The 24,773-nt window shown below is 37.6% G+C and overlaps 2 protein-coding genes across 2 annotated transcripts; both read right to left on the bottom strand.

Moving 5' to 3' along the window:
• Positions 1-263: 263 nt before the first annotated feature.
• On the bottom strand, positions 264-11,976 carry LOC109048565 (transmembrane and ubiquitin-like domain-containing protein 1). Its single transcript, XM_042718497.1, has 3 exons — positions 11,873-11,976; positions 5,060-5,628; positions 264-1,158 (listed from the first exon to the last, which is right to left on the bottom strand). The coding sequence occupies exons 2-3, from the start codon at positions 5,581-5,583 to the stop codon at positions 807-809; spliced, it is 876 nt and encodes a 291-aa protein (XP_042574431.1). The 5' UTR covers positions 5,584-5,628; positions 11,873-11,976; the 3' UTR covers positions 264-806.
• Positions 11,977-12,963: 987 nt separating this feature from the next.
• On the bottom strand, positions 12,964-24,024 carry LOC109088211. Its single transcript, XM_019102387.2, has 10 exons — positions 23,064-24,024; positions 20,185-21,010; positions 18,882-19,355; positions 18,630-18,778; positions 18,246-18,462; positions 17,144-17,303; positions 16,969-17,060; positions 15,593-16,265; positions 15,380-15,494; positions 12,964-14,600 (listed from the first exon to the last, which is right to left on the bottom strand). Exons 2-10 carry the CDS (start codon positions 20,966-20,968, stop codon positions 14,514-14,516), a joined length of 2,751 nt encoding a protein of 916 aa, XP_018957932.1. The 5' UTR covers positions 20,969-21,010; positions 23,064-24,024; the 3' UTR covers positions 12,964-14,513.
• Between the last annotated feature and the right edge of the window lie 749 nt (positions 24,025-24,773).

A 24,773-nucleotide genomic window follows, 5' to 3' on the forward strand; every position in this document is an offset into this window, starting at 1 on the left:
TCTGTTGATAGTAATTGGAAAGATGACTCAGAAAAATAAAATTAGTTCTGAGCACCATTTGTTTGCAGATGCCACATGGTGTGATATATTTTATTTATAATTGAATGACATTCAGACATTTTAAGTTTGACCTTAGGCTCCAAAAATGTTTTTGGGGACTACAGTATACAATAAATTGTGTGCTGTTTTGAAAAAATAGACAAATGAGTCTAAAAATTACATGAGCAGCGGTAAAACATTTTAAAAATGACACCACTCACCAGTAAATAAAAAGAATGATTTAATAGATTATATCTCCATTTCAAAAGCCTTATTGTACACAAATTATTGTAATTGTCCCAACACAGAAGAGCAGCTCTAGCTGAACTGCTTAACTACAGTTTGAGTCTGGCAGACAGCCGGACGAGCCCCGCTTGGAACTCAAACACCTTCAACTCACATACCCTCTAACAAGCAAGCCCCAGTTTCACACTGGTAGCATGCACATGAAAACAAAAATAAGAAAAAGAGGACAGGCACAATCAGCATCTCTATTTTTCTTTTTAAAAAAAAAATCAAATATATAGCATATTTCTATCTGTGACAAGCATAAACTTGGTGCAGATGAAAAATGGCAAAAGTGATGAACCAAAAAACAAAAAAAACAGACGAAATTTCTCTGAAATCACAGCCTTCAGCAAACCTGAAAAGTCCAGAATTCACAGAAGACATTGCCACTGGCGCTGGTGAGTGAGCAAGTGCAAAGAATGTGTATCTGTATGTGCGCAAACACGTAAATGCTGAATATAAGTGGACAGAAACAGCCATCAACGGCGATACACCCCAAACGCAACAAAACTAAAGAAGATGGTGATGCCCACGAGTGAGGCGGTGGCAGGTGCAGTGAAGAACTGCCGGTACTGGATCTGGAAGTACCAGAGCACAGACAGCATAAGCACGAACAGAGGCACCATCAGGCTGCCCACGTTGAGCGCCACATGCACCTGGTCAGCAGCCCGTGCCCCGGCAGGCATGGCCCGCGTGGCGTGCTGGGAGATGTGGCAGTGCAGAACACTGTTGTCGGCCAGGTTGAGGGAGGCCAGCGTCTGAGCATCATCCTGAAGGAGCTGACCCTGGTAAATCAGACGTACCTGGTGCTCCTGTCCAGCAAAGTAAGTCCTGAAAATGTAATCGAACACATAGATGTTTATTAACACACAAATACAAACACCTACACATGCTGCTCAACTTAAAAATGTTAAAAGTTATTATATAACTACACACAGAAACAGAAAAGGTCTGAATATTAAAGTATAATAAAATCAGTCAAATGTCAAAAGTTTTGTTAGTTTCGTAAGCGTTTTAATGAGAAAAAATAAGTATTTAAAATGTATAATTTAACTTACAATCTACAAAGGAGTGAAAAAAAGATGAGAAATCAGGAATAAGCATAAAAATGTATTTAGAATATTCATACACGTAAAAAAAATGATTTCTGGTGATTAAGGAATAATATAAGACTGCTTCACCTTATAAATGGTTGTCAAATATACTGTATATGGCTTAAGTCAGTTTCGGGAATTCTATATTTGGTTTCTTTAAAGAGGACTCATGTAAACACCTTTAAAGGGAAACATGACTTCAAGCATGACTTAATTTGTAGAAAAAAATAATTGCTTGAAGATTTTGTACACCTGGTTCATCATGAGAGCTGCTCTTTCATTCTGATTTTAACTTTGATATCCAAGTAGACGTTAAACGTTTACCATATCACAGTTCAAATCATAATTACTATGTCAAAATTGTTGCAATATGATTTGGTATGTAGCTCCAAACAAAAGTAAATAAATAGAAATAAATAAATAAATAAATAAAAATAAACCTTTGAAGTTCATATAGTGCAGAAATGCATGCACATTAAATTTTGTCATCCCTAAATAATGCTGTGCTAATGCATTTTAAACTATTTTAATGGAACATTTTTGGGGAGTTTGGAACATCTGAAGCATTTGTAAAAAACTGAATGATATAGTGTTTTAAATACTATCAGCAATTCAAAACAGAAGAAAACTCCACTATAAATTAAGTGAATAGTTATTGTGCAGTGATTTTCTTTGCAAACACAAGCTGTCTTTCCAATGAATTACTTTCCAAAACTAAAAACTCTCCAATCTGACCTCTCACCTAGCGAAAGGGTGCATTCACCTACTGTAAACATCATGTGGACTCCCACACTCAATGCCTCATATATCCACTAGACATTGAAGAACCCTTCTGCCTGATTTTAATAGAATGGTACTGCTTGTAAGATAATTGTGTCTCATGAGGCTTAAGGAGGTCTCTCTTTGGTTCACTCTTCTGACTGAAAGCTAGTGCTACACACTGCATAGGATGAAGTAGCAGTGTTGGAACAAAAGGTCTCTGGCCGGTAACTGTGTGTGGGCTGCTGCAGACATTTTCTTCGCAGAAGCTTTCTTATTGATTGACAAATATGTATAAGTTGTCTAGTGACAATTAATTCAGCAGGTAGCCAAGGATATAATCCATATGCAAAAACTGAATAAACGGTAGGGGTGTGCGATATACAGTCGTGGCCAAAAGTTTTGAGAATTACATAAATATTGGAAATTGGAAAAGTTGCTGCTTAAGTTTTTATAATAGCAATTTGCATATACTCCAGAATGTTATGAAGAGTGATCAGATGAATTGCATAGTCCTTCTTTGCCATGAAAATTAACTTAATCTCAGAAAAACCTTTCCACTGCATTTCATTGCTGTCATTAAAGGACCTGCTGAGATCATTTCAGTAACCATCTTGTTAACTCAGGTGAGAATGTTGACGAGCACAAGGCTGGAGATCATTATGTCAGGCTGATTGGGTTAGAATGGCAGACTTGACATGTTAAAAGGAGAGTGATGCTTGAAATCATTGTTCTTCCATTGTTAACCATGGTGACCTGCAAAGAAACGCGTGTAGCCATCATTGCGTTGCATAAAAATGGCTTCACAGGCAAGGATATTGTGGCTACTAAGATTGCATCTAAATCAACAATTTATAGGTTCATCAAGAACTTCAAGGAAAGAGGTTCAATTCTTGTAAAGAAGGCTTCAGGGCGTCCAAGAAAGTCCAGCAAGCGCCAGGATCGTCTCCTAAAGAGGATTCAGCTGCGGGATCGGAGTGCCACCAGTGCAGAGCTTGCTCAGGAATGGCAGCAGGCAGGTGTGAGCGCATCTGCACGCACAGTGAGGCAAAGACTTTTGGAAGATGGCCTGGTGTCAAGAAGGGCAGCAAAGAAGCCACTTCTCTCCAAAAAAAAAAATTAGGGACAGATTGATCTTCTGCAGAAATTATAGTGAATGGACTGCTGAGGACTGGGGCAAAGTCATATTCTCCGATGAAGCCCCTTTCCAATTGTTTGGGGCATCTGGAAAAAAGGCTTGTCCGGAGAAGAAAAGGTGAGCGCTACCATCAGTCCTGTGTCATGCCAACAGTAAAGCATCCTGACACCATTCATGTGTGGGGTTGCTTCTCATCCAAGGGAGTGGGCTCACTCACAATTCTGCCCAAAAACATAGTTATGAATAAAGAATGGTATTAAAACACCCTCCAACAGCAACTTCTTCCAACAACCCAACAACAGTTTGGTGAAGAACAATGCATTTTCCAGCACGATGGAGCACCGTGCCATAAGGCAAAAGTGATAACTAACTGGCTCGGGGGCCAGAATGTTGAAATTTTGGGTCCATGGCCTGGAAACTCCCCAGATCTTAATCCCATTGAGAACTTGTGGTCAATCCTCAAGAGGCGGGTGGACAAACAAAAACCCACTAATTCTGACAAACTCAGAGAAGTTATTATGAAAGAATGGGTTGCTATCAGTCAGGAATTGGCCCAGAAGTTGATTGAGAGCATGCCCAGTCGAATTGCAGAGGTCCTGAAAAAGAAGGGCCAACACTGCAAATACTGACTCTTTGCATAAATGTCATGTAATTGTCGATAAAAGCCTTCGAAACGTATGAAGTGCTTGTAATTATATTTCAGTACATCACAGAAACAACTGAAACAAAGATCTAAAAGCAGTTTAGCAGCAAACGTTTTGAAAACTAATATTTATGTAATTCTCAAAACTTTTGGCCACGACTGTATATTGGCTGATGATTAATGCGCATCTTGTCAGTAAAGCCGGTTCTCTAATCAGCGGTAAATTCCATCAGGTGTGTGATTTCACATAGAGCAGATGTTACTACACAGAGCCGTTGTTAACTGACAAGCTGCGCAAATCCACGTTCATTATCAGGTTGGATTTGCGCAGCTTGTCAGTTAACAACGGCTAATGCAAGAGCATGAATGTTCACTGTACAACTGCCATCTTGATATAAGCATGAAAACAGAGGACAAACAGAAGCAGCGCAAACACCATTTAGAATTTAATTGAGAAATGCCTGTTAAAGTCCAGTTGAAGTTTTGAATTTAAATTGAGGTAGCAGGACACACAGGACACAGAACTGCAATTCTGAATTTAAGGACATAGAATTACAATGAACTGGGAAAAAAGAAATGTGCAAACTAGAACTTTTTTCCAGAAAAAAAAAGGGGAATTTATATGAAAAAAAAAAAACACTTGAGGAATTTTAAATAATTAAAATAATAATTAATTAAATAATTGATAATTATTATCAGATGGAAACTTTTTTTTTACAATCAGCATATTTAGGTCAAAATGGTTTAAACAACATGATTTAAAAATTACTTGTAGGTAATTAAGACAAAATTTTAGATAAAATTTATATAAAATAATTAGAAACTAAGAACATTTTCATATAAATATGAGTGAAATTTATTCATTCAGTGGTGCAACTAGTAATTGTCCAGTTCTTTAATTTTGAATTGCCCAGCCCAGAAGTTGTTTTTGTTCATTTAAAATAAATAAATAAATAAATATAAAAGTTACCATGCTTCCATCTGTCTGCTGTAATTTTCATGCTGCCTTGAGCATCTTAATCTTACATTAATAAAAAACATTTGATTCCAAAAAACAAACAGACAAATGTATTTTATGAACCGTTTTCAGCTGCTTACCGTTTAATGTAACCAATGGTGTCTTGAGGATTCACCTGTGCTGTCCTCTCTGTATCATTCAAGAACTTCAGCCTGAGCACCATGTTTCTTTGGGAGTCATTCGATGCATCTTCGGCCGAAGGCTGTGTGGCACTTGGGGCGCTGGCTGGAGTTTGAGTCGAGGGACCTGCTGATTCTCGATGTCTCAACCCATCCCTCCCAATCCCTGCTTCTTCCAGGAGGCCTCCCTCACCTCCTCCAGCCCTACTAGCATCTGGGGACTGTCCCGCCGCTCCCGCTTCTGTTCCAGGCTCACTCTTATCGCTCTCGCTGTTCTCGTCGGGCAACGAGTCCGTGTTACCCGGGGGAAGCGGCTCCTCTCTGTCAGTCTCTGTGGAGGGGGAGGTCCCTGGGCTGGGTGAGAGGAGGTGTTCAGGGGGTTCAATAGTGTGAGTGGAGACCCAGGCCAGAACCAGGACGAGCACCAGGAACACCACTCCAAAGAGCAGGGTGACCTCATCACCCACCCCCTCTATTAGAGCCATCCTGGTCTGCTGTGTCCTGGACTAAGGCAACTTCAGACTAGGCACCTACAGCACATGTTCACAATTACTGATGACATTCCTGACAGTTAATTATTTCAATCAAATACAAGTTAAGCATTATGCATCATTCAGGGTTTCTACAGTTCTAACTAAATTTGATAACACTTTATTTTACGACACGTTACATGTATTAACTATTATAATAACAATTAATTATACATAGTTACATGCTAGTAACCCTAAACCAAACCCTCATCCTAACTCTAGAGTAGCGCCACCGGTGTTAGTTTGTATTTATAAGTGATTGTGTTTATATTTACAATGTGTGGAGGGATGCCTTAAAATAAAGTGTAACCCCAAATTTCTTGACCTTTCTAGTCCATACTAGAAGAGGATTTTAAAACAAACAATAGGGTCATTCCGTGTCAAATCAACCAAATTTCAGAAACTTCCCAGGCTTGAATTTTTGATTTTGCTAATATTTTTTCTGAAGAAAGACAAGCCAGTATAGTGTTGAAAGCCTAAATATTAAATGTCATGGTTGAATATTTCCTTAGTTATCTGCTTTTTTGTAGAGGGGGGTCAAAATGGCTTCAGAAATATGGCAGCATCATAATGTTACTTTTACACAGAGATCGGTAGGTCTGTTAGTAAAATCTGTTGACTGTTGCATTATGTGCCAATGGTGACCATTCAAAAATGGGGAAAGAGCACTTTTTAATTTCTACTTTTCTTTTAAAGAGTAATGTCTGAAGACCAAATAATGGTGAAACTAGAGATGTCTCTCTTTTCTTTCTGTCAAAACAACTGCATTGAATTGTCCGAGTGCCATAAATATTATTATTCCCAAGTTTGCATGCCTATAACTCAAGTAGTATTAAAGACACTGCAATATGATTTTAGATTCTAGTTCTTAATAAACTTTTCTTTTGGAATCTTCATTTTCAAGGCCCTACATCATTCAGTCCCAAAGATAGGGAGGTCTCAATGATGCTTCACATTGTTGAATATTACCCATTTTCAGTGATAATATTCCCCTTGTAAATTGGCTCTGAATCTCAGGTGAAAATTGCCATTTTGACCCCCCTCTACAAAAAAGCAGATTACTCAGTAAATAGTCATCTACATTTAATATTTTGGCTTTCATCACTAAACATGTTTATCTTTCTTCAGAAAAAATATTAGCAAAATCACAAATTTGAGCTGGGGACCTCTGGTTGAGTTGACCCAATATTAATAATAATAATAATAAAAATCAACAATTAAAATCATTAACAATTATACTTCAATAATTTGTTCACTACAGAAATTTAAATAACTTTTAAAGACATTTTTTGTTTGTTTGTCTTAACACAACATGCCAGGTGCTTTGGCTATTTTCATAGTGAAAACCATACTTATGGTTATTTAATGTTATTAAAAATTAAAATAGAAAATTAAGAACACTTTGTCTCAAACGTTCTAAAACTAAATTTGAATTAACCTGATTAAAAACTCAAGGGTACCACACAGTATAAGTTAAGTATAAGATACAAATACAAAGTTTGTATTTGGTAATTGTGGGGTGAAAAAATAAACAAGCACCAAACAAGCTTCCAGTTTTCTTACAAAAATAACCATTTAAAAAATAAAGTTGCACTTATGGTCTATACAGGTCAAACACTGTCCTTATTTGAAGACTCATTCACGACCTTTCAGCATCCTACCAGCTTTATAATACAGCCCAAATATTTGACATGTACTAAGATTTAGCCCCTTACACTCAAAATGTCTGCAACAGACAACAGAAATATATTGTGAAATATCCATGAGATACAGTGGAAGCTTTAAGATGTACAACATTCAATAACCAATAGCATATGTTGTTATAAAATATGAAACTTTATGAAATCCCAAAAGTAAACGAAAAACCTTTTACTGAATTTGTATCTCAAAGCAGTTTTTTTGTTTGTTTGTTTGTTGTTGTTTTTTTACACAAACTGTAATCATTAATATTCAAGTCTTTTTTCGGTAATAACCATAACAGGAAAAAAAATTCCCATCAAGAGGAATCTTTAAAATTCTGGTACCCTAATCAAGAATTGATGAGTTATTAATGAGCCAATGATCACAGGTGGGTGCATTTGCCGGGGCAATAGCAAGATAATCTTTAAAGCAAAACACCACAGGTGAAAAGCATACAAATGTTACCTAACATATATCATCATACTTCTCCAGTTGATTAATCACATTAAGACAGCTCTTATATTTTTTCAGAACATTTATGTTTTCTGAAATGTTATGTCAATAATGCATCATTAAATGTATTAATTAAAATGCACTAAATTGCATTTATTTCCAGAAATATGAACATTGGAATAAGCCAGGTCCTCTTTCATTTTCTGACATACTGATTTTTTTTATAGAGGAGATTCTGAATATCTTCTATTACCCCATAAATTAGAAAATACTGTCAAGTTTCATCAGCAAGGGAAAAAACATTCCCCGTGAATTAACCAGTATTATATCAGGCAAATGATAAATAAACAAACTCCTCTGTAAAAACCTTTAGAACGTACATGGGAATAAAAATTGAAATTTAGGTGTACACAAGCACTACTTAAATGGAGATTTTAGGCTCAGTGCATGACAAAAAAACTCATTTTGAGAAAACAGCCTTTAAAGATGTTTATTGTCAATGAAATCTCCAGACGGAAATAAAGCGTAACATAAATACTTAAATGTGTATTTTGGATGTTTTCTTTCCGCTACTCTTAGGCAGACATGCCACCGAAGCCAAATACCCCTAAATCTCAAAACTGACCAGCACATGAAAAATCAATGGTTTTGTCTGTAGTGTCTTGCCTCAGAAAACTATGCCATAACCATCTGGATCATTTTAGGCCGATAAGTTGGTCTATTGGCCTGTCGCGATAATTAAATAACCGTCTAATCACGATTATTTGATCTAACTGTGGTTGTTTCAGACAACCGCGATTATTGTGCTTTTTATACGGCACAAGGGGGAGTCATACACCAAAAGAAACAGAAGAGCACCAGTTTGCTTTTCATGCACTGTATATCACCAGAAGCCATTCCATATCTTAATGTGAGGGAGAGAATTATATCTACATTGTTAAATCGATGTTTACTGTAACTGATCTTCCTTCAGCTGCAGCTGTCAGTTATTCTCCGCTAAGCATTCAAACAGCACGTCACGTTAAGGTATGACAGTCAGCACGGTAAAACTCTCTCTCCAAGATGATATATATACACATTATAATACTTGATGTGTAGATAAAGGTCATCTTATTGGAGTTCATTGCTCTGTCATTTCTCTTCTCTTTGTTTGTATCATGTGGAGAGCAGCATGCTTTGACTTACGATGCTTCAAGCACATCATTCTGCACTCCAGATGTGCATAAGAGCTTTGTGCCTCTCTGTCTGAAGTGTTTAACACTATCATAAGTGTTGCACACAAAAAGATTATTAAAAGCTTTTATTTTTCTAATGATTTCTATAATATTTTCATGAATGTATTTTGTAAAAAATATAAATAGTTAACAGAATAAACGTTTAAATGTGCGCCAAAGAATTTTTCTCAAGATATTGTTTTTGCTGCTAAATTATAGTCAGCTAGTTTCATTTCATAGCTTATATTTTTTTATTCAAATGGATTGTTTTTCTCCGTAATGAGGAAATGAGTATTTAGTGGATTGTGTTTAACAAAGGGTTTTAAAAAGAGTGACCATTAGTTCCACAAACACAGTTTGATATTCTGTAGCGGTGTAGAAAAAAAAAATAGCGCTGGTGTTAGATTCGCCGGTATTCTCAGAATTTGGAATACTCTATGTACACTTACACTGCAAAATAATAACTCAAAAAAGATTAAAAGATAACATCATAACTGTTTACTGAACTCTTAAATAAATCATAATTATATAATGAAAGCCATAAAAATCGCAATAGGGCTTGGGCGTCGTGACGTCATTACTTGGCGTGGCCGCCATGCTGATGGCCTCCTTTACTGCTACTCGGACTACTGCGCAGTGTTTAGACATACTCCCTCTCAGCCGTGTGTCTTAATTTGATTAATTAAAAATCTATTTCAACCATGGTAAACCGTTGCTGTATTGTGGGGTGTAATAGCGCAACACATAATCGCCCTTTGAAAAAAAATGGATTAACTTGCCACTGCTTTCCTGCTTGGAGGCGCGACCACGGAGACCAAGTGAGGTATAATATCTGAATATTAATTTATATAGGTTAAGTAAACACTGAAAATAAGGGAAATTTCCTGGGCTACTCATCCAAAAAACCGGAAAATTTCTACATTCATCTTTCTGTTGCTGTCCCTCTGTTGACAGCAAAAATTCGTACTAAAAAACTGCTGCATTAACTAAGCGAGATTGTGAAGCTATGTCTAACGTGACTTTGCTTACATTGGTGTGAAATCGTGCTCTCACAACAACCACGCTGTTATCTTAAAAAGGCAAATATCACGCTAAGGTTGCTTTCAAGTAACGTTAAGCAAAACGATGGTTTGAAAATATCTGTTTTGCTGGAAGGGCAACTGTGTAGCAACAGGACAACAGCACAGAGACTGACAGGTCCGATGAAAGGGTTAACGGGATATTTTACAGGAAAATACTACAACGGGAAGACAGCGGGAAAAGAGCTCAAATACATGAGAACCCCTGAAAAAAATGGGAGGGTTGACAGCTACTAACTAAACTTTTGAAACACATAAGTTAGTTAAAAGTACATGTGAATGGTTGTTAGCACTAACGGTTACTAAACTTGCAACTAGGCGGAGTGCAGTTTACCTTTGTCCGGATTACTGTATACTGTTTGCCGGGTTTATGATCTGCAGCTCCTTAACCCATCCATTTGTGAACTGCACATGATACTCCAATGACTTGTAGCTTCGGAACTGTTCTGAAGTGTAGGCGCTCACAAAACAAACAAGGTAGCCGAATATATCTGTAATGCAAAAGTGTAATGCAACTCCTCGTCGGTGCTCCACTCTTTGTTGGGATTTTCATATAGATCCAAACCGTTAATAGTGCCGATTTTGTCCACATACCGATCCCTGGCATCCCTACTTAGCGTATCCCTGTAAATCCCACAACCTTTTCGCGATTTTAACATATTTTTTCTTTCTCCCAACTCTGTTTCTTCTCGTTGGACTTTGCTGTATGTTTACATTCACGACGCCATCAACATGGCCGCCACGTCCCAGAATGCAACGCGGCGCCCAAGCCCTATAACGGTGACTATATTTAGACAATTAATCATCAGTCAAATTTCATAATCGTGACAGCCCTATTGGTCTATAAATGTGTTTTCCCACAGCATGACTACGAAAGCAGGAATAGTCTGTGTACAATCCTTTAAACTCTTACAAGCATAAGCCGCAACCTTTGAACAGAGGCAGTGAAGTGGTCCCTCCGTTAACCAGATATTTCCCCTCTTTAACTGCGGACGTCAGCGTGTTTCAGGTAGGATCTCATGCCTCCTGATGACAGCTGCTTTCATTATGCATGCAGTTCACTGCACAGCACATTTCTCAAGAGCAAAGAGGGTAGAATGTGTTCCTCAGATTGTGTTTCAAACCTCTATGACCGGCTTTCATCCGTGGAACAAAATAAGATATGTTAGGCAGAACATTACAGGCTGACAGTCTTAATCATTTATCACTTTCATAACATCTTATTCCACACAATGAAAGTGAAGAGAAGCTGTCACTCTATCAAACATCTCCTCTTCTGTTCCTCAGAAACAGTGACATACGGGTTTGACACAACACGAGGCTGAGTACATGGTGACATACTTTTCATTAACGTTGGGTGGTGAACTATCGCGTTAACGGCAATACCTTTTTAAAACATCATTTAAATACACAGGTGTGATCGTTCAGATGAACGACAGGTGAATTTACGCGTCTAATCACGAAACGTAATGTAAAGGTAAGAACACGAACAGGAAACGAAAAAAACAACAACAGATTTCAACAGCCACGTAACCATTAAATCCACAAAAAAAAGTTTAATTATTATTATTTATTTTTTTTAACAAAAAAGGCCAATTTTTTAATCTTTTCTAAAGCCATGAGTGTTGGTCTGATAAGCATCAGGTGTGTGTTTATTAGTGAAAATCTGTCCGTGAACGTAAAAGCACCAAACAGAGCAGCTAACGCGCGCTCAACACAGCTGTTTCCTTTAGCTACGCCTCAACTGAATGTGTCAACGAACACTGAGTGGAGTTAAAACTTTGTAAAAGCCTCTATGAGGCTCCGAAAACGACTTACCGTTGACATATCACATCGTTTGATGGTCCATGATTCGCACCGTTTAACGTCTGCGCTTCCTGATCACTGGCAAGATAGAATGATGCCACAACGACTACTTCCGGCTAAAAAAAAAAAAACCTACCTTCAAAATAAAGGTTTATTGGTTTAAGTCAAATCCTTCAAGACAACTAATAGTAATAATCTAGTCTAAAATTCAAAACATTTTTCAATATTATTAATCATATGTAATCAACTGTACAGTCACTCATATTTGGAACAACGTGAGGGTGAGTAAAGGATGACAGAAGTGTAATTTTTGGGTGAACTGTTTCTTTAAGAAAATTCTAACACTTTACCTGTCAATGCAGCTGTGGCAAAATAAAGGACACTCTTTTAGTGAATGCATGTATTTTGCAACTAGATCATCTGAAGATGATGTTTTTACTGTCTGTCCTTCACACACAGATGCTTAGATGTGTTGGACACTAAATGACAAACTCAGAGCTGCCACTAGCACCTGATCAGACTGAGTTAAATAGGCTGAATCCATTATGTTTGACAGGACAGCTTTGAGCTTGTGGTAAAACCCCTTTTAAAGTCAGTTTTTAAGATTTAGATATTCAACTTCTGATGAGGATTTATCCACAGATTAGACAAATTGTTAACAAACTACCACTTTGGTAAATGAAATGAAACTGAAATAAAATTAATAATTAATAATCATTAATATTAGATTAAAAAACTAATATTTAATAAAATATCTTCCTTAGTCTTCTGCAGAAGTCAGTCATACCGATACGGAACAACATAAGGGTAACTGGAACAAAATATTCATAATAAAAGTATTAATTATAATACGAATAATGAATAATATAGAACAGAATGTAACTCAATGGACAACAAAATAGTTACCAAACTAAAATAAAATGAAAACTGAAAGTATATATATAAGCTAATAATAATAATAATTCAAAATGTTAATAAATACTATAATAATATACAAATAATACTAAAATAACACTGCATATTGGTTGCAACTTAACATAAGTGTAGGGTGTAATAGAGGGATATCTACCTGGCTTGAAAAAATAAATTGAAGACAAACTAAATTTTCTGCTTTTTCATTTTTAATAATCTTTTTTATATAGACATTTTAATACGTATATATAAACAGACATTTCAATCGATTTCCCCACCTGCTACCCGACAGACATTCACTCACACGGTCCACTTACATTCACTTCCCATAATAAATTATCTTTCCCTCTAAAGAAAGAGCAAAGCAAATGCACACCGAGAAAGTGGTATATGGTTGACTCGAACAAAAAACATCGTCCATATTAAGATCTGATTTCAGGATCATGCTTTTCGTATCAAGCTTCTCGAATCACATGAATGTAAGCAAGGCCTTGATTTAACATACCTTCCTGGCTTTAGTTGAAATTAACTGCAAAACTTATTTTGTACTTATTAAAATAAACTATGATAATACTTAAACATCACACTAGATTGTTGCCTGTCACTGTGGCAAAAAATTAATATGACAAATCCAACTGGATTCCATGAATTAATTTCTTTTTAATGATGAAATTAACTGCAGCTACATTTACTTGTCTTTTCATAAAAGACTTTCATTAAGCTTTTTATTTAGAATTTGTCTGAAATTACAATGAGCACAGATTCATACACTAAAGGCACAATCTAAAAATGCAACATTCTCCACATGGGAGAGATGAAAACATTATTTAATAACTATCCTGCAGTCAACTTTGTGCATTGCTTTTTCCCCTCACATGACACCAAACCGGTTAATCATTTTGAGAAAATAAAATACATAAACATAACCCAATCCTGCATATAATTATTCTTGTACATTCCATCTTTATCTATTCTGTTAATCCATACAGTTCACATCATACGACTTTTAATCAACATCCCCATTTATTTCTTACCATATACGTCCATATTTATCCCCAAAACCTCAATTCTTTTAGGTTTAAAACCAAGGAGCAGCGGTGGTCTGAAATACAAATAGCTGTGGCTCATCACCAGACCCCTGCAAACTTGTGTCCACATCCATAAAATATACTGTACTTGCCCCAAAAGACAAACTTAGTTCCTGCTCCCAAATTTGCACCTAAACACACACACACACACACAAAAGGTGGATGTGGGAATGCCATCAAAAACTAAAATAAAATGCTGTGGAACATATAACAAATCGCCCGTTCTTCTCACCCCCAAATTACCAAAAAACACTCACTCTGGACAAAATACAAAAGATTTCAGAATTGCTGCTGATGTTTTGTGATGCTCATTGAGAATGAAATGGAGGGAAGTAATGTTTGCTTGATGATGTTGAATAAGATGCATCATCCAGGCACAGTTAGACTACATATATTATTTTGAATTTTGCCCAAAGAAGATCTTTGTGTAATTAAAGAATAACAATAACACCCACCCAGATTCCTTGTGTCAGCCAAAGTTTAGTCCTGAAATCAAGGACTGTTCACATCCTGTGTACAAACGCACAGACAGACGCTCACATACACACACAGACACATAAGTACACCAGTCTTTCTGAAAACAATGAAACTCTTGAAACTGTGGATTGCCGCACATGCTCTCTGAAGCACACAAACACACTGCATTTATGTCGTCATAAAGGAACCTCCAGCAGCTTTTTGTGTAGGTACTGCTTCACTTCCTCGATCCCGTTCAGCTTCTCCAACTCCAAATAGGGCAACTGCAAGTACAATACAAGAAAATTAAGTTTTACAAATATTGTGATTTTTTTTGTAAATTCCTTATTTTTGATATTTTTTGCCATAATCTAATGCTACCTTAACAATGTAGTAAAGATTTAACTCTATTTTGCAAGTTCATTTGATCAAAAATACAGTAAAATGTACTTTTGTACAATATTATTTCAATTTAAAACAGAAATGTATTCCTGTGATCACAAAGCTGAATTTTCAGCATCATTACTCCAGTTTGTGTCATATGCTGATTTGGTGCTCAAGAAACTTTACTTATTTATTTATTCCTTCATATACTATTCAATTTCTTATTACCTCACCGTTTAAAACAGTTTAAAACTGATTAATATTTTTCTGGAAATGGTGATTTTTTTTTTTCATTATTCTTAGATGAATAAAAAGATGAATCAAATGAACAGCATTTATTTGTAAAGTTTTTTATTTTATTATTATTATTGTCTTTACTGTCTCTTTTGGTCAATTTAATGTCTCCTTGCTGAATAAAAGATTTTTTTATACATAAAAAATTGCTATATTTTCCCCATGAAAGCTGATAGTTTTAATATGTATTTTAATATGTACATATACATTGACTTTTAGTCTATTGATTTTAGTATAGTGTTTTATTTTTTTTTTAAAAAGAAAATAGCTGCAGTCAGATTAGGTTGTACTATTGAATGTAACATAAAACATTATATTCTGCTATTTAAATTAAGTCAGATACCAAATATTGGTGTGTCCCCACTATTTTTTCTTCAGTGTTCACCTGTAGTATGACGTAGCCCAGTAACTGCAGGTGACGGTCTCTCATTGCCCTGGATCCGACCAGCACGTCAGAATTATGGCAGTAATGCCATTTATCATTTACAGACATAATAACCCTGCATGTGAGGAAGGACAGAAAGAATGGGTTAAAGATAATGAGCAAGACATTCAAGCCCAGATGTATATTTGACTGAATGATTAAGGAAGGACTGACCTCTTCACCTGCTCTCCTGTGGTCCGGTCAGCTTCAGGGTTGTCTGGGTTGTGAAGCTGCAGTGGAGAAGCGGCCACAACATCACTCTCACCACCCTCTGGGTACGAAACACCTTCGTAAAATGTCCCGATCTCACAGTCTGGCCCCGGGTTTGCTCCTGTTGCAGCACCTCCCTCATCCTCCAGGATTTTTCCAATGGAGAACTGGAACAGGGAGTCTTGAGGAGCACCCGTGCCTGGAACAGAGGGCCCTGTCTGGGTCAGGCAGTCTGAGGGGCTACTGAGAGTGGAGCTGTCCTGGCTCTCCAGAGAGTGTTCCTTGGCTAGAGTCGAATAATAATCTGAAGTGGTGTAATATGGGTTGTAGTCCAGCGGGACCGTTCCATTAGGACCGACTCTCTGAGATCCTCCTCCTGCTGCTGCTGCTGCTGCTGCTGGGGGACGCATGTGAGCAGAGAGGAAGGCAGACTCCTCTCCTGCTCGTTTGTCAGCCTCTTCCTCCAGTGACGGGGCAAAGGGAGAGAACTTCTGGAAGTCAGTAGTAAGGGCTGTGACAGAGCCGGGCCCCTCTGGAGATTTGAGGTTCAGTACTACACACGCGGTTGAACCTGCTGCTGGTGTGCCTGTTCTGATGGGGAGGACGCGGCCCGTGCTGTCGACCCACAGCAGGAAATCTGCCATAAGAAAAATTCCACATGAATTTCCTAATAATGCTAAAATGAATATTAATAACTGTATGTAAAATTGCATGAAAGTTATTTTAAATTGTAATAATATTTCATGATATTACTACACTTTGTAAGCTAACTTTTACTTTTTTTATTCCTGAGCAAATAAGGGCAGACGGAGCATAAGACACTTAAGTGTAATTACATTTTTAAAATCAATAGTTTGTCAACACAGTCAACATATATGTACATAACATAAATAAAGCTATATAACTACTACCATAAGAGAAAACTACACATGAATTCCTAATAGCACCAAACAATTATAATTCTACACAACAAAAATTAATAATACTTAAATTCATGCATACAGCCACAGCCAATATTTGGCTTTTTTTTCCCCTTTTTCTTAAATTATCAGCATCGGCCGTTACATTTTTCTGTTTGGCTGTCAAGTGTCAGAAGTGGGATTTTGATTTATTTTTAGGGCTTTAGTTTACTTTGGAACTTTATGATCTATTTCTAATTATTTTAGAAAACATAAAATAAATATAAACTTCACTGCAGAAATGATGCATGTTTATTTAATCATCTTTAAATTAAATAGAGCAATATCATATAGACCTATATTGGCTTGGCTCTCTGGACATCCAAAAATCTATATCAGTTGACTTCTACACAAATACATGGATTAGAAGAAGAAAATGACCTGTGTAATATCCTGGTGCGAGAACTTCATCTTGTTTGTAGCCGTGCTCTCCAACAAGCTGCCGGAGTGCCTCTGCAACCAGACCTTTATAACTGCAATACAAAGACTCTGAGCTCACTGCTACCTGGACAAATTGATGGATTTCAGGTTACTGGCAGACTTCTAAGTCACTAACCTGTATTTGCGGTTCACCTCATCCGCAGTTAAAGCGTGGTCGAACATGAGCACTTTGTGGGTATCCTGAAGGCGAGGTCCAGTGTAGTCCCTGTATTCCAGCTCGACGGCTGCATCCAGTAGTGAAAGGTATCGTCGTACAATCAGGGCATATGGGCTGTCTACAAACAAGAGACAAGAGGAAAAGTGACAGTAAACTCTTTTACATTGTTACAAAAAAAAATCTTATAAATGCTGTTTTTTTGAGCTTTCTATTTACCTATTTATTCTATTTAAAGAATTGTGAAAAAAAGTATCATGATTTCCACAAAAAATCTGCACGATTTGCACAACTGTTTTCAACACTGATAAAAAAAAAAAAAATGTTTCTTGAGCACCAAATTAGTGTATTAGAATGATTTCTGAAGGATCATGTGACACTGAAGACTAGAGTAATGGCTGCTCAAAATTCAGCTTTGCATCACAGGAATAAATTAAATTGTTTTAAAACAGAATCGCAATAATATTTTGTAATATTGCTGTTTTTTTTTTTTTACTGAATCTTAAAAACTACATACATAACTTTTGATAGTCTATTGTAAGAAACTTCTAAATTTATTTAAATAAAAATTAACAACTATTCTTCGTTCAGTAAGCTGAAAAAAATATTAATTGCAATTTACTTGATTATATAAATTAATAATATAAAACATGACCTAGATATGCATTCATCCTTTTTGGAATTCAGTTTCATTTTTTTATGTGGGACTTTGTATCAAAAGACAGTAAAATACTGTCTTTATTTATACTATAGTAAACACAGCATAAATAAACCCTGTTAAAGAAATGCAATGAATGTTATGTAAAGAAATAAGTCCACCAGCAGAGGTCACTATTGCTATGCGTCACCTGTAATGTGTTTGCAAGAGTGTGTGTTGGTCTAATTCAGTTTTAGTGTTTACTTATGTGTGACCAGGATATTATAAGTTTCATTAAACATTAAAAAAACCATCTGAGCAAATAAGGATATTTAAAGGCTGACTATTTTATCTTTTCAAGAGAACAGCACTAGTCTTCTTAGCACTCCACAAACAAGCATTCAGTAATGACGAACTCCAACTCACTGGTGACATTACTGATGAACGATGGAGAGAAGACACGGTGAAGAACAAGCCCAGGAAAATGGCCCAGCTGAAACAAAGACATGAGGATGTTTACAGTGGCCAGCGGAGAACTCAGAGCCTTTAGTTCAAGCACCATCTCCAGCTTGGAGAAAAACTGAGCTTCATTAGCCGGCCGATAACTCATACGACTGAACGGGAAAACAAGCTTCTGGATCACCTAGACAGAGAAAATGTTGAAACGGGAAAGGTTAAATACAATACAATGCCCCATGTGGATTTAACAGCATTGTAATAATATGGAAAATGAAAATGAGTTTTTATTTTACTCAGGTTCTTTCCTTTAGAAACAACTCTTTAGTACCGAAACTGGACAAGTTCTCTAACCTTGCTGTCCAGGTATTCACCCTTCTTGACCAAGAAGTCAGCGATTGTGTCTAGCAAGCGTGTTTCTCTGAGCCGATGGCGAGCGATGTATTTGGCGATGAGGGCCATGGTGTAAGGCGTAATGCTATCAACCTTTTTAGGTAACTCCTCTAAAAAGATAAAAAGGGTTTCAAGTCAGCCTCATTTCTCATCCCCCATTCAGTTCGTGGCAACAGGAAACTGTGTATTACAGCTGCACTGTCGTTAACTCACCTGCAAGGCTGCTCACAAACTTCTCCTGCCTGTTCTGGTAGAAGAGGTGAGAGCTGAAGATAAGTTCGAGGCTCTTGTTGCTAGCCTCCCTGGCACATGCTGACAGCATCTCATCCAGCAGAGCCATCTCATGATCCCTGACGCTGCTAACACTGGCCAGTGTGTGCTTCACCAGCCTCAGGATCTTCCGGTTCACCACCAGCTGCTCAGGAGAAACTCCATCTGCCGCCCGCAGCGCTCTCCATTTAGTGCGGTAGTAGGAGAGCAGGAGGAAGAGCGTCTGGGGGTGGCGCTCCCGCTCAATGTTCTTCTCTAGCCCGGCGAGACATGATTCAATCAAGGGATGCTGGCTGGACGGATGAAGCTTCATGCTGCTGCTGAAAACCATGGAGATGTCCTTTTGGTTAAACTGGGACAGGCGAGCCTGGGACTCTTCCTCCAGAACCTGTACGATCTGAGAGTCACTGGGCAGCCCTGAGTAAGAAGGATCAATACAAAATACATGTTTTTCTATTAAAATATTGTCAAGAAGCTATAGACTGTAACTGGGTCCTTGACATGGCATATCAAGCAATGTTAGCTATACTAAAAATGTTTCAAACAACAAGAATTTCAATCTCTTTTTTTAATTTTGTTTTTTAATTATTATTATTTGGGCACCCTTTTGCTTCAATAACAGCATAAGAGCTGCTATGGAAGACATGCACCATGCACTTCTTTGCCCCTTGAATATTGTGTGCAGGCATTCTTTTTATTTAAATAAACTATTATTATTATTATTATTATTATTAATAAATATTATAAATAAATATTTAGCAATTATTTGTTTTTACATTTTTTAAATATAATTAAAAAAAATAACTGTGCTTTACTGCCATCTAAAGCCATTTCAATGACTTGTTATTAAAAAAAAAATCTTGATTTTTTTGAAACATTTTCTTAATATTTGGACTTTAATAAATGCATAAATGCAAGCTGTTACAGAAAACATATTGTGTTAGCACTGAGCACTTTGTGACTTTTTACACCTTTTCTCTCTTAAATATTCCTGGAAAAAATAAATTATATATATGTATTGTGTGGGTTTTTTTTTCTTTATAGCACATAATCTCAATCAACCCTGTTAATTGGAAGTAAGGAAATCTGACCTTTTGATGAAAGGGTCATGTTTAATGTCAATGTCATTTGCTTAATTAATAAGTAATATAAAAAGTAGTGCAAAATGTAATATTAAAAGTGCCTGTCCATGTTATCTAACTACACTACATTCTTTTTAGCTACTGAATGAAACGTGGCGACTCACCAAGAGCAGCTACAGCATAAAGGCAGTTAACAATGCTGAAGTTGTCAAACTTGGAGCAGTCATTGACAATGGCATCACAGAGCGCCTGAAAATCCTGATTATCCAGAATCTGTCGTATGGCGTTTTCCCCCGAACCTCCAGCAGAGGATGCAGGTGAGGCCCCGTCACCCGCTCCTCCACCGCCGCCTGATCCGCTCCCACCCGCCTGACCTCCAGCCTGCTGCAGCACCAGGAGCTGACCGATCTTCTGTAGGGCAATGGGGTAATGATTGTGCGAGATCTTCCCTGGATTCTGGGTGACCCAGCGCAGAACTTCATCCACGGTGCGCGAGCGATCGATCAGCCGCTTCATGGTGAAGAAGGTGTCGTAGCTCATCTTCTCGTGGATGAAGTTCCAGGTCTTCTTCTTGCCGTGGTGCAAATGCGCATGAGGCTGGTAGTGTGGAGGGGGGAGGTGGGTGACTTGAGGGTGTGTGTGGTAGTGCTGGTGGGTCTGGTAGTGGGGCCGGTGGGCATCTAGACGGGCTTGATAAACAGGTGGGTAGTTCTGCGGCTGATGGACATGGGGGTGATGAGGTGGGAGCGGATGATGGTGGTTCTCCAGCATGGGCGGCCCTCCTCCCATCAGGCTGATGCGGCGACCTGGCTTGCCCCCACCACCGCTGTACATACGTGTGGTGTACATACTAGTGAGAGCACCTAGACTCAGTAGGCGAGAACGCTGGTGGGGCGAGGAGAATCTCCTGCAGGTTAAGAGGCCAGAGCATACAGGCAGCCCCAGCATGGTATATAGGGTGGTCCAACAGTGAAGTTCAAAAGAACACTCCTATAAACAGAAAGCACATCTTTTACTGAGCATATTTCACAGTACATTTTTTTTTTTGTCTTTATCCAGCAGCTTTTAGTGCTGAATCTCAGTGAGGTGCAACATTATGGTTCAGTGCTTAAAGAAACTCATCTCCACACTAATGAATCAGGCAGGAGGTGCTCCAGAAATAGACAGTAACTTGAGAATTGTCAGGCTGATGTGCCCTTTCCATCAGGGGCTGAGCGGAGGAGAGGATATCCCATCCTCATATCTGAACCAGACCTCATTTATGAATTAGGATGGTTTTCATAACACAATAAAATGATACTGATTCTAAAGTTGATCCAGAAACAAAACGTTAAAAACAGCTATCCAGACAAGGATGTACACTAAAGTTTGAGGTCAGTAAGATTTTTAAAATAAATTAGTACTTTTATTCAATAAGGAGGCATTAAATTAATCAAAAGTTACTGTAAAGGCTTTTAAACATTGTTAAAAATATATTTCTAATACATGCTGCCCTTTTGAACTTTCTGTTCATTGAAGAATCCTGACAAATGTAGCATTGTGTCCACAAAAAGCAGCACAACTGTCTTCAACATTGATGATAATTAACAATAAAAAAAAAAATCCTTGAGGACTAAATCAGCATATTAGAATGATTTCTGAAGGATCATGTGACACTGAAGACAGTAATGGGCTCCCTAAAATTCAGCTTTGTCATCACAGAAATGGAAACATAGAACATTATTTTAAATTTTAATATTTCTCAGTATAACTGTTCATACTTGTTTAAATGCAGCCTTGGTGAATATAAGAGACTTTTTTTCAAAAACATTAAATATTACCGACCCCAAACTATGTAAGAGTAGAATTACATATTCTGGATTGAAGGGACCAAATATAAAAAAGCATTTCAAACAAGCACTAATCCAAATATGTTATACTGAATATTGCATTATGAGTCCAACTGCTCTAAACAGAGCCTGGCATTACAAGTGCATCTGCTGTCAGTGCCTCATGTTGCTGTGTCAATGGTTGGACTGGTCACTATGGAAACACTGATCCTGTGACCACATCATCAGTTAGCCAATCAAATGGTTGTCTCTGAGAACAACAACAATCTTAGACTAGTTTAATGCTGTTTCCACAACATTTGCCCCTTCAATGAAAATTCTGTCATCATTTATTCACCCTCATGTTGTTTCAAACTCAAAAACACAAAAAGAGATATTTACAGCAGTTTGTCCAAGGTGCTCTTTTCCATACAAGGAACTCAGCGGTGGTTAATTTAGTTTTAGTTTATTGATTTGTTACAATGTTACAATGGCCAAGTAAATTTTTTAACTCAACTTAACTTAACCGTGTTCCTCACAGAAAGCTACTGCATGCCTTCAGACTTGGAATATAGTCATAAAAACAACTTTAATGATGTCAAAAATTGTAGCTTTCCACAAAAATATTAAGCAGCACAACTATTTTTAACATTGATTTATGAAGAAATATTTCCTGAGCATCAAATCAGCATATCAAAATGATTTCTGAAGGATCACGTGACGCTAAAACAGGAGTAATGGCCGCTGGAGTAATAATTCAGCTTTGCCATCAAAGGAATAATTTGGTTTTAAAATACATTTTACAAGTTCATTTCAACTGTAAGTTGCTCTTTTCCATACAATGACCTCAATGGTGACCTCACAGCTGTCAAGAATGATTTTCATTGAATACCACAATTTTTGAGCTCACAAAAAAAGCTTGGAATACTGCCATATGAACTACTTTAATTATGTTTTTTGTACTCATTCGTTAAACTTTGTGTTCCACAGTTAAAAGTCAGTCATTCTGGTCTGGAACGACACGAGGCGGTGAGTAAATGATGAAGGAGATTTCATTCAAGCAGTACTGTTCCTTTAACTCAAACATCTAGCATTCTCTTTAAGACTTGTTAATAGTTTCATTGTACCTGTACAGTGACAGTAAAAAGCTTGAATTGTCTTAATAAATGTACCACTATAATGTTTCCCTTACAACACTGCTATAGGAGCTGTAATGTCGTTAAAAGCAGGCTTACATGTTTGTCTCAGAGGCTGGCGCATGGATGGATGTGCAGGGTCAGGACGCAGGAATTGGTGGCATTGGCAAGATTATTTCTCTCGATTCAAATCATTCGACGGCTAACTGTGCTGCACAGCCGCGTGGGTTTACAAACTGATTTTTAATAAAGGCTTTAGCGGGACTGACATGTTGTAAAAGCGGGATTTATGGAGCATCTGCTGAGGCCCCGGAAGAAGAGCAGAGCTGCGCGCTGCTAACAGACTGCTGCACCGACGATGATTTCACAGTGTCTGCGTGTTGAAGCCGCGGTTGATCTGCTCCGCGTCACGAAACCGCGAGAGTTTTATTAAAATACGGCTAATATAGTGCGTGAATTTGGTGCGATCCGGTAGGACATGGCTTGATCAACCTGCGCGACTCTTTTCCAGCAGCTAAACTCAGTGGTTATCAGTGTAGGTGAAGGTAAAGCTGCATGAGCGGAACTGTTGCTCTCTGTGATCTCGATACAGATCCACACACGAGACTCGTGTCCGGTCAGGCCTGTAACCTCGGGGCGCCCAGCCTTCCGTTACACTCCCCTTGCACTCCGCCAGTGGTCGTCCGCCGCCCCGGTGATCGCCATGTTCCCGGAAGTCAACAGAGGCAGTCCGGAAACACGTGCTTGTCGGGCGGTGAGAATTTCTTCTTCTTCTTCTTCTTTGGGTTTTAACGGCAGCTTGCATCCTTGACGTTGCATTACTGCCATCTTCTGGTTCTAGTTATTTCCCATATACTTTAGTCATCATATTCTTGTCATTAGTCCTGTTTTAGTCAGAAAACGAATCAAGTATTTCACTCCTTGTTCACTCCTACTGCAGTCCATTATACTCTTTACTCCACGTCCTGTTAGTCCTATTTTTCCCATGTCTTTTATCATATCTACCCTCTGTAATCCATATTTTGAACAATTAATAAGCACATGTTCTACAGTCTCAGGTATTTGGCACTGATCACAAAACCCCAGTAGGATGTTTCCCCATTATATGAAGAGTGCTATTTAATTTATTATGCCCTATTCTTAATCTGGTTACAATAGTCTCTTCTCTTCTGCCTTATTTTCCACAGTACCAACTCTTTTTTTTTTAATTGAGTATAAATGTCTTCCTTTTTGTTCTTGATCCCACCTTTTTTGCCATTCTTTAATAATTTTTCCCCACACTATACTTTTTCCTTCTGATCTTGAAAGGCTGATAACTGCTTCTATACTCTCTTTTTGAAGTGCTTTCTTAGCTATTTTGTCTACCTTTTCATTTTCTATAATACCCATATGTGCTGGGACCCACATAAATATAACATCATCTCCCTTATTTTTAATTCTTAAATAGGCAGACATAATATCATAAAAAACCTCCTGATGATTCTTTGCCATACCGGTCTTGAGGCTCTGCAGTACTGAGACAGAGTCACTGCAAATTAAAGTTCTGTTTGACTTAGTGTATTCTATCCATTCTAATGCCATCAAAATGGCAAACATCTCAACAGCATATACACTTAAGTGATCTGATGTTCTCTTGCTCATCTCACTCTTCTGGCTGGGAATTACAATTGCAGCACCTGTAACTCCTGTTGCGGTGAGAATTTTTTTCCCTCTGTCATAATATTAGTTTTTCTGATTTAAATGAAAAACAACAAAATATTGTTGAATTATTGAATTCATTATACAATACAACTTATTCAATACTCTTGT

The sequence above is a fragment of the Cyprinus carpio genome, chromosome B2, assembly GCF_018340385.1.
Source record: "Cyprinus carpio isolate SPL01 chromosome B2, ASM1834038v1, whole genome shotgun sequence".
In the NCBI taxonomy this organism is placed as follows: Eukaryota; Metazoa; Chordata; class Actinopteri; order Cypriniformes; family Cyprinidae; genus Cyprinus; species Cyprinus carpio.